Source organism: Eucalyptus grandis, chromosome 4 (assembly GCF_016545825.1).
Source record: "Eucalyptus grandis isolate ANBG69807.140 chromosome 4, ASM1654582v1, whole genome shotgun sequence".
Taxonomy (NCBI): Eukaryota; Viridiplantae; Streptophyta; class Magnoliopsida; order Myrtales; family Myrtaceae; genus Eucalyptus; species Eucalyptus grandis.
Window position 1 is genome coordinate 34,429,952 of NC_052615.1, and position 12,232 is coordinate 34,442,183.

Genomic DNA, 12,232 nt, shown 5'->3' on the forward strand with positions numbered 1-12,232 from the left:
TGATGCCACGTAAATTATCTTGTACCATCGCCAAGACGGAATGTACAACTTCTTTTCTCGTTGGATACACAGGATAGTTCCAACATCGATTCGAACATCCGAATGCTTCACCCCGTGGAAGTCATCTGGTGCTGTCACCAACCGAAGACGGAATGTCCAACTTCTTTTTTCGTTGGAAACATAGATTTCTCAACCATGAATCCACCAATTTCAACGTGATAATGCCAAAGCCTGGTCAGAATCCAAGAAAATAAATTTGCAGATTTATAAATTAATTTTTTTTAAAAATGAAAAAATCATCCAAATTAGAACCGACTATGATATCTAGGACAGCCGGTATCTATGCCAAGGTTTTCTGGCCAAAATTGATCAAAATAATTATATTGATAAATCAATAAAAAGTTTGTGAATAAATTGGCCAAAAAAAAAAGTTTAAGATTGAATTGACATCTGCATAATATATTATGATTCTCTTTTAGAAAATTTTCCCATATATGACCCAACTTGAGACCTAATCTACATAGTATCCTAATTGAAAAACAATCGAGTTAGGTTGGGTTATCGAGTATGTCTTTTTGTATTTGGTGTTTTTTGTTTTTATCAAATTGTGTTTGGTGTTAAGTAACCGCTGTTTATTCTAACTGTTTTGGTTTCAAAACAAGTTCTATAATAGTGTTTCAAGGTATAGAACTGAACTACCAAAAACCTATTGTTTTACTAACCGCCCGACTCAAAAAGACTCAAATTTTTTTTTTTTTGTTCAGGTTTGTTATTGGTTGTATTGTTTTTTGTGTGTTTGGTGTTTAGTAACCACTTTGATTCTCATTGTTTTGGTTTCGAAATTAGTTTTCGCGGTCGATTCAGGATTATGACCGAAATTGAATCGAACAGCCACATGCTCGTTACTCTACTTGCTACCCAGAACGAAAGGAAACTCAACCCGAAGTGACATAACTTTTTTTTGCTTCAATCTGTTCAGATTCTGGTCTAAACAGATTTTGTTGATACCCTTAGTTTTTTTTCCCTGTCCCATTTCTAACTATTATATTTCTGTCTTAGATTTTTTTCTCTGCTTTTTTGCAAAGCATAGAAGCCGAACTTCGCACTTATAATTACCATCATTTCCACCCTCCCTTCCCATTGGCACGCCTAGTTGGCGAGCGTACCCACTTCCCACTTCCCACTTCCCCTTATCCCACATGTACAATTCGAGAAGACAATCCCCTTTTTTAACTTTCTCTTTTTGCCCAGAAGAGTCCAGAACATGAAATCATGTCGGGACGACACTGTGAATCGGCCTTCGATTCGAGTGGGGTAGGTAGGCATGGCTTCCTACAGTAGTCATGCATTAGCTTTCGTCCACTCTCACGTCGTTGTAGAGTTAAAAGCAAAGGGGGAAGAGGAGACAATCAAAGAAGGAATCTATGATGGAAGAGAGAGAAAAAAGAAACTTCAGATCCGGAATGCGAGCTTTGTCATGTCAATGGCATTCTCCACTATATATGCACCTACTGTCACCTCTTTCCTTTTCTATTTCCTTTTGAAAGGTTTCTTCCTTCCAAAGACCCAATGTGACCACGCAATTCCCAACTTGTACCGTTACTATTTTTGCGAATCTTCTAATCCATCGAAAAAAATGATTCCCTTTCTTAGCCTAGAAGCTACCGGCCTCAATGTAAATCCCTATCAATCCATCAACCGGTTTCGTGCATCCCACGTTGCTTATGATCGATTGCCATCGTGAAGCTTGCATCATAGGCATCACAAATGTTTCAGGAGGGTGCGTGCCCATGAACCACGACAACAATGAGCAGGTCGACCTCGGAAAGACATGAACGGGGCAAATCCACACGCGAACATGTATCGTGTGGTGTCTCGTTTCGATACTTGCTTATTGAAAAATCAGAGGGACCCTAAGACTAATTCTTGAGGGCGAGATGAAAAGCCTTTGTTTTCGAGTGTATGGACATGCCATCTCTAATGCATGCATGCATAACGAACACTTACCCTCAATTTGGAGGCCCGAGTTGATGTGGAAATTTTTAACCATAGTACTATACCGACTTTTTTTTTTTTTTTCTCTCTTTTTCTTTCTCCTTTTGGCGAGGGGTCGGTTGGTACACGGCGTGCCGTGACATCACCCTCACCATTTTCTCCGCTCAAAAGGTTCCGGTTTTGCAACTCTCTCTCTCTCCCTCTCTCGCGGGCTATAAAGCGAAAGCAAACAACGCGTTGCAGGGCCGACGCTGTACGTACGCTTGCTCTGTTACTCTGTCGCTGCCGTGTCGCTGTGTGTGCAGAGAGAGAGCAGAAGAGAGAGAGAGAGAGAGAGAGAGAGAGAGAGGGATTGGATGGAGAAGCTGAGGAAGCTAGGGCATCTGTTCGCGGCGGTGCTCCTGTACGGAATGGCCAGCTTCATGGTGGTCCCGGCCATCACCGACGTCACCATGTCCGCCCTCTGCCCCGGCAAGGACGAGTGCTCCCTCGCCATTTACCTCTCCGGCCTCCAACAGGCGGTACGTCTCCCTCTCCCCTCTCCTTTTCAGTTCTTATTTCGTTTCGCCTCATTTCTTCGAATCGATCGTCTCCTCCGGTTACCTTACGTTGAAGCAGCGAGGCTCACTGCTCGTGCTCTAAAATCGATCTCTCTCTCTCTCTCTCTTGCCGGAGAGTCATGCACCTGTAGAGTCTCAGTTCGGCTTCGTTATCCTTTTCCTCTTTTTGGGTTCGGTCGCGGTTTCGCTTCGTGGAATTTGCTTTTTGCAAAACATTCGCTGCGAACTACAGTGGGAAGAATTTCGGCTAGTACTTTGGTCTGCAACTTTTCGGACATTCGTAAATTAATTGAAGAATGTTTTGATTAGATTACGACCGGAGTCGCGAAATTAAATAGTAACTTCATCGGATTCCATTTAATTTAACCCGTATCGCAACGACCCTTATACCCGCCAAGCGCTGAAAAAGGTACACGTGGACGAAGATGATGGCAAGTTCCTCCCTCCCGTGTCCGGACTCGGCCACCTAAAGTTCAAACTTCAAACCTACCATGATGGGCTCCTCACGTCCATGCAAATTCCAGATATTACTTCCCTCGTCTGTATCCTCCTCCTTCTCCTCCTCCTCCTTCCGGTGGCGCCAGCGACACGCTACGCGTTAGGCATCATTAGACTCGATGGCGACGGCGCTGCTTGGCCATATCCGACGAAAGGGGGAGAGGAGTAAGGAAACTTTTCGGAAAGTCTTCGCGCAATTTGGTTCCTTCTCAAAGGTTTACGCTAGCTGACAGGGGGAGGGACTTCCCCATTTTTCATATAGCTAAATTTCACTGTAGGTCCACATTATTTGGAGATTAATTCGGTCATCTCTCACGATATATGATGTTCATTCGCCACTCAGAGGACACCCCGCTGATGGGTTTAGCTGCTTAATTGCGAAATAGTACAGTGAAAATACAACGATGAAGGAAAGAACGGAGGATACGTCTCGCCACATTTTTCCTATCCTCGCCGAGTCTTGTTGGGTCGACGAAACGAAAGTATCCGGTCACGGCTGAGATGTCTGTCTTGGGTCGGTATGACTTCCATTAGTAGAGTAAGGTTAAATCATATGTGGGGAAGTTTGAAAAATTCACGAGCGAACATGCTCTATCGCACGCTAGGAAGCAAGAGATCTTTAACATCAGATCGATATCAACTGGAGGTCGCGTGTGTTTGTTGCAGATCGTCGGATTTGGGACGGTGATCTTGACACCGTTAATCGGGAACCTGTCGGACGAGTACGGACGGAAAGCTCTGCTCACCATTCCCATGACAGCCGCCATCATTCCATTGGGTACGCCTGCTTTAAATGCACTTACATTTATTCTGCTCTTTTTTCTTTTTTTTTTACCGTCCATGATGTAATGATGCAATGAATGAATCGTGGGTACTTCAGGGGACCACACAACATGTTCTGTCGCGGACCACCTTTAGCGCCATGGTGGGAGCTTCGCGGTGGTCCAATCCCGGGCCCGAGTCGTGACACTAACTTTTGATTTAGAAAGGGGAATCCATTAATTAGTAGTAGTGACCCATTTCCGGTTGCTTTGCGTTATATGTCGACTTGGTTTTTTCTTCTTCTGAATTGAATTTGATTTGATGTTGCTGTCCTGTCATGTTTGCTTAAAGGGAGTTTTCTGGAAAAAAGATGATTTGACTTCCCTTTTGTGGCGTCATCCTCCGATTTTATCTTGTCCATGATTTGTTCTAGTGATTCGATTCCGGAGCTAGCTTTCGCTTCCTCTATTGGATCACATAATAAATGCGCGCACTAAGATGGTGGTGTGCCTTAATGCTGGATTTTCTCTAGTTAATAAATTCCGTATAAGTTTTAATGACGTCATGAAGCAACGAGCCACACTAGGTCCCATGGTCCTCTCGCTGTTAAACCAGCTATAAGCAGTGGGTTTCATTTCGCGAAGCTTATAGATCACAAAGGGAAGAACTCCTTTTCTACTTTAGAATCCACTTGTTTGAAAGAAAACTGTTTCTGAAAATTTATTTTTATAAACTTTCTGATATTTGGAAAACAACTCTCTTCCAGCGAAAAGGAATTTATTTTGTCTAAATTCCTAAATAATTGAATAACCATTTTCTCTTACGATAACTTTCATAGAAAATATTTTTCATTTATCATGAAATTTTCAATAAAACAATCGTACCTTAATTAATACTTATCTGTTCCTTTCCATTTCCAAACAGTAAACAAAAAGGAAACACATGGATTTGTTGCCACGACTCTATAATGGCGAGAACTCTTGTGTTTTGCAGTGATATTGGCATACAGCAGGGAGACCAAGTTCTTCTACGCCTACTTCGTCCTTAAGACTCTCGCGGCCATTGTTGGCGAAGGCACCATCAACTGCCTTGCCCTTGCATATGTGGTAACCTCTCGCATCCTATAAGCCCCTAATATCTGCTGTTGGAAAGCCTACCGCATCTGGTTACTTTTAGCAGAAGTTAACATACGTCAGTGAGCCTCTCTAAGGGCCCGTTTGTTTTCGTTTTTTTTTTTTGTTTTTAAACAACTTTTCTGTTTTTTTTTTCCTGGAACAAAAAGGAACATAAACGCGTTTGGGTGCGTTTTTATTCCAAAATTATTTTTTTCCCCTGAAAACATATCTAAACAAGAAACAAAAAAAAATTGTTTCTTGTTTTTGAAACAGATTTTAGAAACACATTTCTATTTCTTTTTTTCTTTAGCCAATCGCCGGCCTCGGCTAGGGCCGGCAACCGGCCGTCGGGGCCCGGCGTACTCGCCGGAGCGTCGCCGGCTCCCGGGCCGACCTCGCCCGCCGGCCGGCGAGGCTCGGCGTCGCCGGCCACCGCCAAGTCGGCTCCTAGCGGTGGCCCGGTGAGGCCAAGCCTCGCCGGCCGTTGGGCGAGGTCGGCTGAGCGAGCTTGATCTCGCCCAGTTCGGCGAGGCCGAAGCTCGCCCGGCCACGGCGAGGCTCGGCTGTCGGCCACCGCCAGTCGGCGTCGCTGGGGTTGTGGCTCGGCGACGCCGAGCCTCGCCTGTGGCTGGGCGAGGCCGCCGGGCCAAAAGAAAAAAAAAGAAAAAGGAAAAAGAAATAAGAAAATAAGAAAGAAAATAGAAAAAATATTAAAAAATAAAAGAAATTAAAAATTATACAAATTTACCAAACATGTTTCGTTTATTTTTTATTCCGGAACAAGTTTACCAAAAATGTTTTTTTGTTCAAAATTGTTCCCTAAACGTTTTATTTTTTCTATTTCGTTCCCCGAACAATTTTTAAACAAAAACGCAAATAAACGCACCCTAAAAAGCCATTGTACATAAAAATCATACGTAAGTTCGGAAGTGCAAGAGCAGTAGGATTGGTATTGACATTTGATGTGTCTGTCTTGCGTGGCGACGGAGATTGAATTGCCATTTTTAGAACCTCGGAGATATCACGGAAGGTACTGGCTTGACGATTACTTGTTGTGCAGTCAGAATACATAATAAAACATTACGATGGAGACCCAAAACAACACTAGCAACAATATGCTTATGCCTGAGTGATTTCTTGCTTGTTTATGATCAGGCAGACAACGTTCCGGGGACGGAGCGAGTATCGGCGTTTGGGATTCTTTCTGGTGTGCTCTCAGCTGCATTTGTTTTTGGAACCTTGGCTGCTCGTTTCATCTCGACTGCTTTGACATTCCAGGTTCTGTCTTTTCCATTTCTGTCTGTTTCTCGTATGATTCTTCCCATTTTAGTCCTGAAACTATAGGGGCGGGCTATTAACAGGTTGCTGCAGCTGTATCCATGGTCGCGGTCGTCTACATGAGGATCTTTCTCAAGGAGAGCATACCGCTAGCAGATGAATCGGCACAGCCGATCTTAAAGGGATCGGAAACTGATGTTGACCAAAATGATAGCAACTCCGTGGAGAAGACACGCGTATTCAAGAAGATACCTTCGATCGGAGATCTCATTAGCTTGTTGAGGAGCAGGTAGAGTTTTCTGTCTTGTCTCGCATGACTGAACTCGCAGTTAAGAGCAGGTACATTTAATGGAACCTTGGCGTGCTAATTATAGTTGTTTAATACCTAAATCAAACAAATCCATTTGGAAGAGAGATATGGATCATGGAAAGGGAATTGAAGATCGTTCATGAATAATTAGCTCTAGTTCAAGCAAAAGGTAGCAAAAATTGGCAAAGTTTACAGTCTTTTTTTTTTTTTTTTTTTTTGGTTACAAAGTTTTACGATCTTTGAAATCGAGGCTGCTACAGTCAACATGTACAATTTGTTTTCCAGCAAGATATTTGCACAAGCTGCGGTGGTTGCATTCTTCAACAATCTCGCAGAGGGAGGACTGCAAACTTCCTTACTGGTGGGTTTCCTAATCAAAATGTATAGAGTAACGAGAATGTAGCTCGCAGACCCAGAATAAGCAGAACAAGTTCATTAGAGTGCACGTGAAAGATAAAATCATCTTGTTACATGATAATGTGGGTGAAGATGGTCATCAATAAGAATAACAAGTTCTCTAGATAGATGGTATCTGCGTTAGCATCTACCTGCTCGCTAATCAAATTATTCTACTGCACTCCTGTCGGATCCTTGCACTGCCGCTGATAAAACTCAGAAGACGTGTCTAGAATAAGTAGAAAAGGTTAGTTGAAAATCGCATGTTGGTATCACTGAGAGCATCTTCTAGAACCCTTCTGGTCCCTACCCTATCTTTTATAAGTTAAGTCAGGCAATTTTCTGAACCTTGTCTCCGAGTCTCTCCTGAGACTTTGATTAACACAAGGTAGTCAAACCCATGCAGTATTTCCTGAAGGCTCGTTTTCATTTCAATAAGACTCAGTTCGCTGATCTTATGCTCATCGTCGGAGTTGCGGGGACACTTTCTCAGGTATGTCCGCAATCTGTTTCCATCTCCTCTTACCACTATGTGCTGTTGGTTCGGTTTTTAATATGGCATAATCATGGAACTAGCGAGTATGACACAACACCTCTTGACTTCTGCAGCTGGTTTTTATGCCGCTGTTGGCACCGGTATTAGGTGAAAAGAGGTTGCTGTCCATTGGGCTGTTTGTGGGTTTTTCAAATGTATGAAACTCATTCCTGCTTTACTATCTGATTACAAAGAATATACTGTTGCTGCTTCTAAGCAACGTTGCCGAAACGATGACCAAATTCTTGTCTTGCAGATGTTTCTCTACAGCCTAGCCTGGGCAGCATGGGTAATACATCTCTTACTCAGTTGAACAAATGTTTACGCTACTCTAGAGACGAGATAGGGGTTATATACTTCAAACTCTGTGATTCTCTAGCATTTACTCGCGTGTGTTTCCATTAAGACAGCAAGTAGAATCTTCAACTTCTCAAACACCATTTCTAGCAATCCGTTTATTCTGGCTAACGGTCAAGTCCACCAATCATGCAGGTTCCTTATGCAACCACCGTGTTCTCGCTTTTCGTCGTCTTTGTTTCTCCATGCGTGAGTTTGTGCTTTTATCACTGGAAAGCCCTATCAGCTAATTCAATCTAATTCAATTTTCATTATTTGCTGATACAAGCTTTTCGCACCTTCAGATACGCAGCATTGCATCGAAACAATTTGGCCCTTTTGAACAGGTTATTTCACCAGCGCCAACCGCTAATGCTGAATATATGCATCTTGCCCCCACCTAGTGTTTAAATGAGTAACTTCATCGCAGGGCAAGGCTCAGGGATGCCTCTCGGGAATAAGCTCTTTCGCCAACATTGTTTCTCCACTGATATTCAGTCCCCTCACGGGTAACAGTTTCACTAATCGATTGTTCTGCCTCATGCTAATCTAGGACTCGAATCAACTCATTTCATTTCTTTCCAGCACTATTTCTATCAGACAAAGCGCCTTTTCCGTACCCTGGTTTCAGTCTGCTGTGCATTGGACTAGCCCTGGTAAGAGCCCTTTTTATTCTTATTTTTGGCGATCTTTGGTGTGAACTTCATCAACATCACCCGAGTCATCTCAGAAATCACAAGGCGATGCAGTACTGAATAGATATTACATGTGACCAATCCATCCCGGTTTAAAGTGAAGATGATCTCTATTCAGTGTCCAGAAGCAAATAGCAGACTTATTCTAATCTTTGTTTGTGCAGATGGTGGCCTTTGTCCAGAGTCTTATGATAAGGGCTGTTCCACAGAGTACGGTTAAGGAAGTCTTCACCGAAGACGCGTGATTTGTGGGAACGACATGAAAAGGTACCAGTGCGAAGGAAGTGCTGGGCAAGGAGAAAAGACACGAGAAAGGACAACTCATTAATGAGTTACATTCAGTATCAAAGCGGCGATAATGTTCGCTACGCATATCGCGTAAATTGTAAAGTTCATAGTCTCTCAAACTGGGCAATAGACATACAAGGCACAAGGGGAAAGCCGCGTGATTCCGTATATTATTTCAGAGAACATGCAGCTTCTCTTTTTATGCATGCGATCGACTGGTAGGCTAGTAGCTTCAGCAAAAGAAATGGTTCAGGGAGACAAAAAGTAGTATCGGTGATACCAGACAACACTTGTCCATCAGAACAGAGAACTTCATCAACAAAAGTTTCTTTGTTTTTATCTCCATTGACATTACTTCCATAGTATCGACAGCCGTACATATTAGGTCTGTTCATTTTAGTAAGTCCCTTTTTCATCCATTTCCGACCACTATAAGTTTTAAACGTAAATTAGCGTGAGACGTTAATAGCGTGTTTTCAGGTGTCTCTGGACTCAAAATTTCAACATTTGGAATAAGATACTCATTAAACAATAGTTTGTCGTAAATAAATTGGTTATCAATCCCTCAAACGTCTACACAACCAAGGAAAATGGCTTAATGGAGGAGGGCCGAGGATGAATCCTGGGGAACACATAATAGGAGCAAAGTCCACCAAGCAACAATAAAGTTAAAAATAACATCTATATTTAAAGTAAGTTAACTTTTTGTTCTATAGTTCTTAAAAGATTAAAATTTTTGTTCACTTATAGCCAGAAACATACTGGCATTCGTGTATTTTTTTGGCTAGAAAGCACCTTCCAGTCCATATCTACCCAGAATGAAGAAGACAACAGTAACATCATGCACGTTCCAGCTTTACTCAGAAGACATGATCATATAAATATCTACTGAATATTCACATGAATTAGAAATTACAGCTAATTGGATTTTGCTGTATGTGTATTGTAGACTATACAGCTGTTCAAAGCACAAAACTTGCCTCATCAAGGAGAGAACAAGTCATCTTCGCCATCATCACCATCAAGAAAGTTGAAATTTACATCCAGGTTAGGGCCACTGTAGTTGAAACTGGAATTAATATAGCAGTTCATCTCGTGAAACAAGTTAAGATTATCCACAAGCTTGTGATATGCATTGCATCCACAACACTGCAAGAACAAAAGAGATTCATCAGCAATGCAGTCTTCATTGGTGGCATGACTTCTTTCGGTATTGATAATCACATAAAACAGCAAACTTTGGCCCCTCACATTGCGCTACTGCAGCAGCATAGAACAGAAAAAGACGTAAAAATTTATTGATAGCATACTCGATCATCAGTAACTTTCTTGCCTACTTCGTAGCCAATAGCTACCTCCCAGGAATTGAAGATCAATAATAACAAATCTATAATTTGTGGGAAACCAGCTGTTAATTGAGAGATCTTAATTGCAGTTTCACATTTTGGCAACAAATGGATTGATTTGAAAATAAAAATAAAAATAAAAACATGGCTACAGCAACTTCAAAAAATCCCATTCATCAAGAGGCAGCTAGGAATGTCATCAACAAAATATTTGTAAACAAAAAATGATTTCCATTACAAAGCTGACAGGGAGGTTGATCTTGTTTCACAAATTAAGATGTGAATAATGACTATAATTAAGGGACAGATACAAATATGGGAATTAGACGAAGTTCGGGGAACACATTAACCATGTGTGCTTATGCTGGGTTCAGAGACCATCTAAATCCTAAGTATGTATATCCATATAAACAATTAGACCAACTAGACCTGTCTTTTCTCCATTTTTTGAGTAATTCTGAATATCTATCTTTGCTCAAGACATGAACCATGAGAATCAGGAAGACAATTTCTAAGTCATTACCAATTACTACCTACAAGGCTCCCAGCACAAGCAATGTCTAAGCTCCACCTCATCTCTTAATATATACATCAAGCTGGATCATTCTAACCAACTAAGCAAGATAATGGACTTTGTAAACACCCTTCTGTTTACAGGTTAAGCACTAACAAGTTACTTTATAGACTTCTAGTAAAAGCTACATGTTCAGCTAGCTTTTTTTGGTAGGAAACTTCCAGCTATCAGATTAGGTACGATGCAGTAGGCCAATTACCTGCACGAAGACCGTCCCGTCTGTATATGCATGAGGATTGATTGCCCGGGTTGTCCGTTGCCTACAGATGTTACACGTGAATGCAACAAGCATCCTCCTCCGAGGAGACTTGGTGAAGAGCGAAAATGGTAATGTGGAGGTGTCCTCTGAGCTCGACTCTGTCTCTGCAGGAACAGGAGGACCTTCCAGCCCCGAACCAGTCGTCCATCCTCTCCCCACCGCTGCATTCAGCACCAACCCCATTGCCGTTTCCTAAGATTACGCAAGCAACATATGAAAAAAGCAAGAGGCAGCACATAAGCTCCAAAACTCACAGCTCAATTTGGCAAGTGAAGATGAAACAATCATTTCCATTTCCAAAGCACTAAAAACTATCCAGGACGTAGGCTAACAAAACATTATGCCTACAATCCAATCTCTTCGACAGCTTTCACGAGTTTCAACTCCCTAATCCAATAAAATCCCCATCATCAAATTCCCCAAACGGAAATAGCACTCGGCAGTACACGGCTTATATACGGAACGACGGAAATCATAATCAAACACGGAAAAAGGTCGCGATGCAAGAAGCGCAACAAAACCTGCAAAACACAACCTGCAGAACAAGTCCTCTCTCTACTCACGCAATCCCGACACGAAGGGAAAATCAAGCCACGGAGAGATGAAAATACCTTGGAGAGAGGCGAAATCGAGAGGCTACTGACAGGAGCTATGCTCAAATCCCTCAAGTCTGATTGAACATCCGCCTCGTTCTTCTCGTTATCTAACGGCAGCACAGACGGAACACATGAGAAAACGCAAATCACAACTCGATGCCGGCGAATTGAAGTCAAAAGCTTTGCTCGGAACCGATCGGGACTTACGGGAGGAGGAGGAGGAGGAGGAGGAGGCGGCGGCGGCGGGCGGCGGGAGAGAGAGGGGCCTGGAGAAGGAGCTCCCCCACCTCTTGGGAGAGAAAATGGAGAGAGGAGAGGAGGGGGAGGAGACGACCTTCGATCCCGTCAGGATTTCCATCGGAGCGATCGGGTCGGGGCGACGACGGGTCTCGCTGGTTCACGTCTCTTTGCGCGCGGGGGAGTCCAGTGGAGTCTTCTGGAATTCTTCCGATCGGAGTTTTATAGACGCGCGTTTCTGTTCTGCTCCGTCGGGAGTCGAAGATATTTTTGCGCTTGAAAATACGGCCCGGCCTGAGCCTCTTATATATATAATATCGCGAAAAATTTAAATTAATATATCCATTATAATTTTAACCAAATTAATTTTTTCATCCCAAAAACCTCAAATTATAACATCTTTAATAAATTTAATTTTTCATTAAATTATTAAATTAAATGATACATAATAT

General features: G+C 42.5%; 2 protein-coding genes across 2 annotated transcripts; one reads left to right on the forward strand and one right to left on the reverse strand.

The window, feature by feature from the left end:
- Nucleotides 1–2,120: 2,120 nt before the first annotated feature.
- On the forward strand, nucleotides 2,121–9,160 carry LOC104418982 (tetracycline resistance protein, class H). Its single transcript, XM_010030470.3, has 14 exons — nucleotides 2,121–2,516; nucleotides 3,720–3,831; nucleotides 4,809–4,921; nucleotides 6,086–6,208; nucleotides 6,292–6,497; nucleotides 6,804–6,879; nucleotides 7,321–7,407; nucleotides 7,524–7,604; nucleotides 7,706–7,738; nucleotides 7,942–7,995; nucleotides 8,091–8,132; nucleotides 8,216–8,294; nucleotides 8,371–8,441; nucleotides 8,645–9,160. Exons 1-14 carry the CDS (start codon nucleotides 2,352–2,354, stop codon nucleotides 8,723–8,725), a joined length of 1,323 nt encoding a protein of 440 aa, XP_010028772.2. The 5' UTR covers nucleotides 2,121–2,351; the 3' UTR covers nucleotides 8,726–9,160.
- Nucleotides 9,161–9,602: 442 nt separating this feature from the next.
- Nucleotides 9,603–11,589, reverse strand: LOC104418983 (DNL-type zinc finger protein). The gene is made up of 3 exons (XM_010030471.3): nucleotides 11,559–11,589; nucleotides 10,888–11,139; nucleotides 9,603–9,917 (listed from the first exon to the last, which is right to left on the reverse strand). The coding sequence occupies exons 2-3, from the start codon at nucleotides 11,128–11,130 to the stop codon at nucleotides 9,753–9,755; spliced, it is 408 nt and encodes a 135-aa protein (XP_010028773.2). The 5' UTR covers nucleotides 11,131–11,139; nucleotides 11,559–11,589; the 3' UTR covers nucleotides 9,603–9,752.
- Nucleotides 11,590–12,232: the final 643 nt, after the last annotated feature.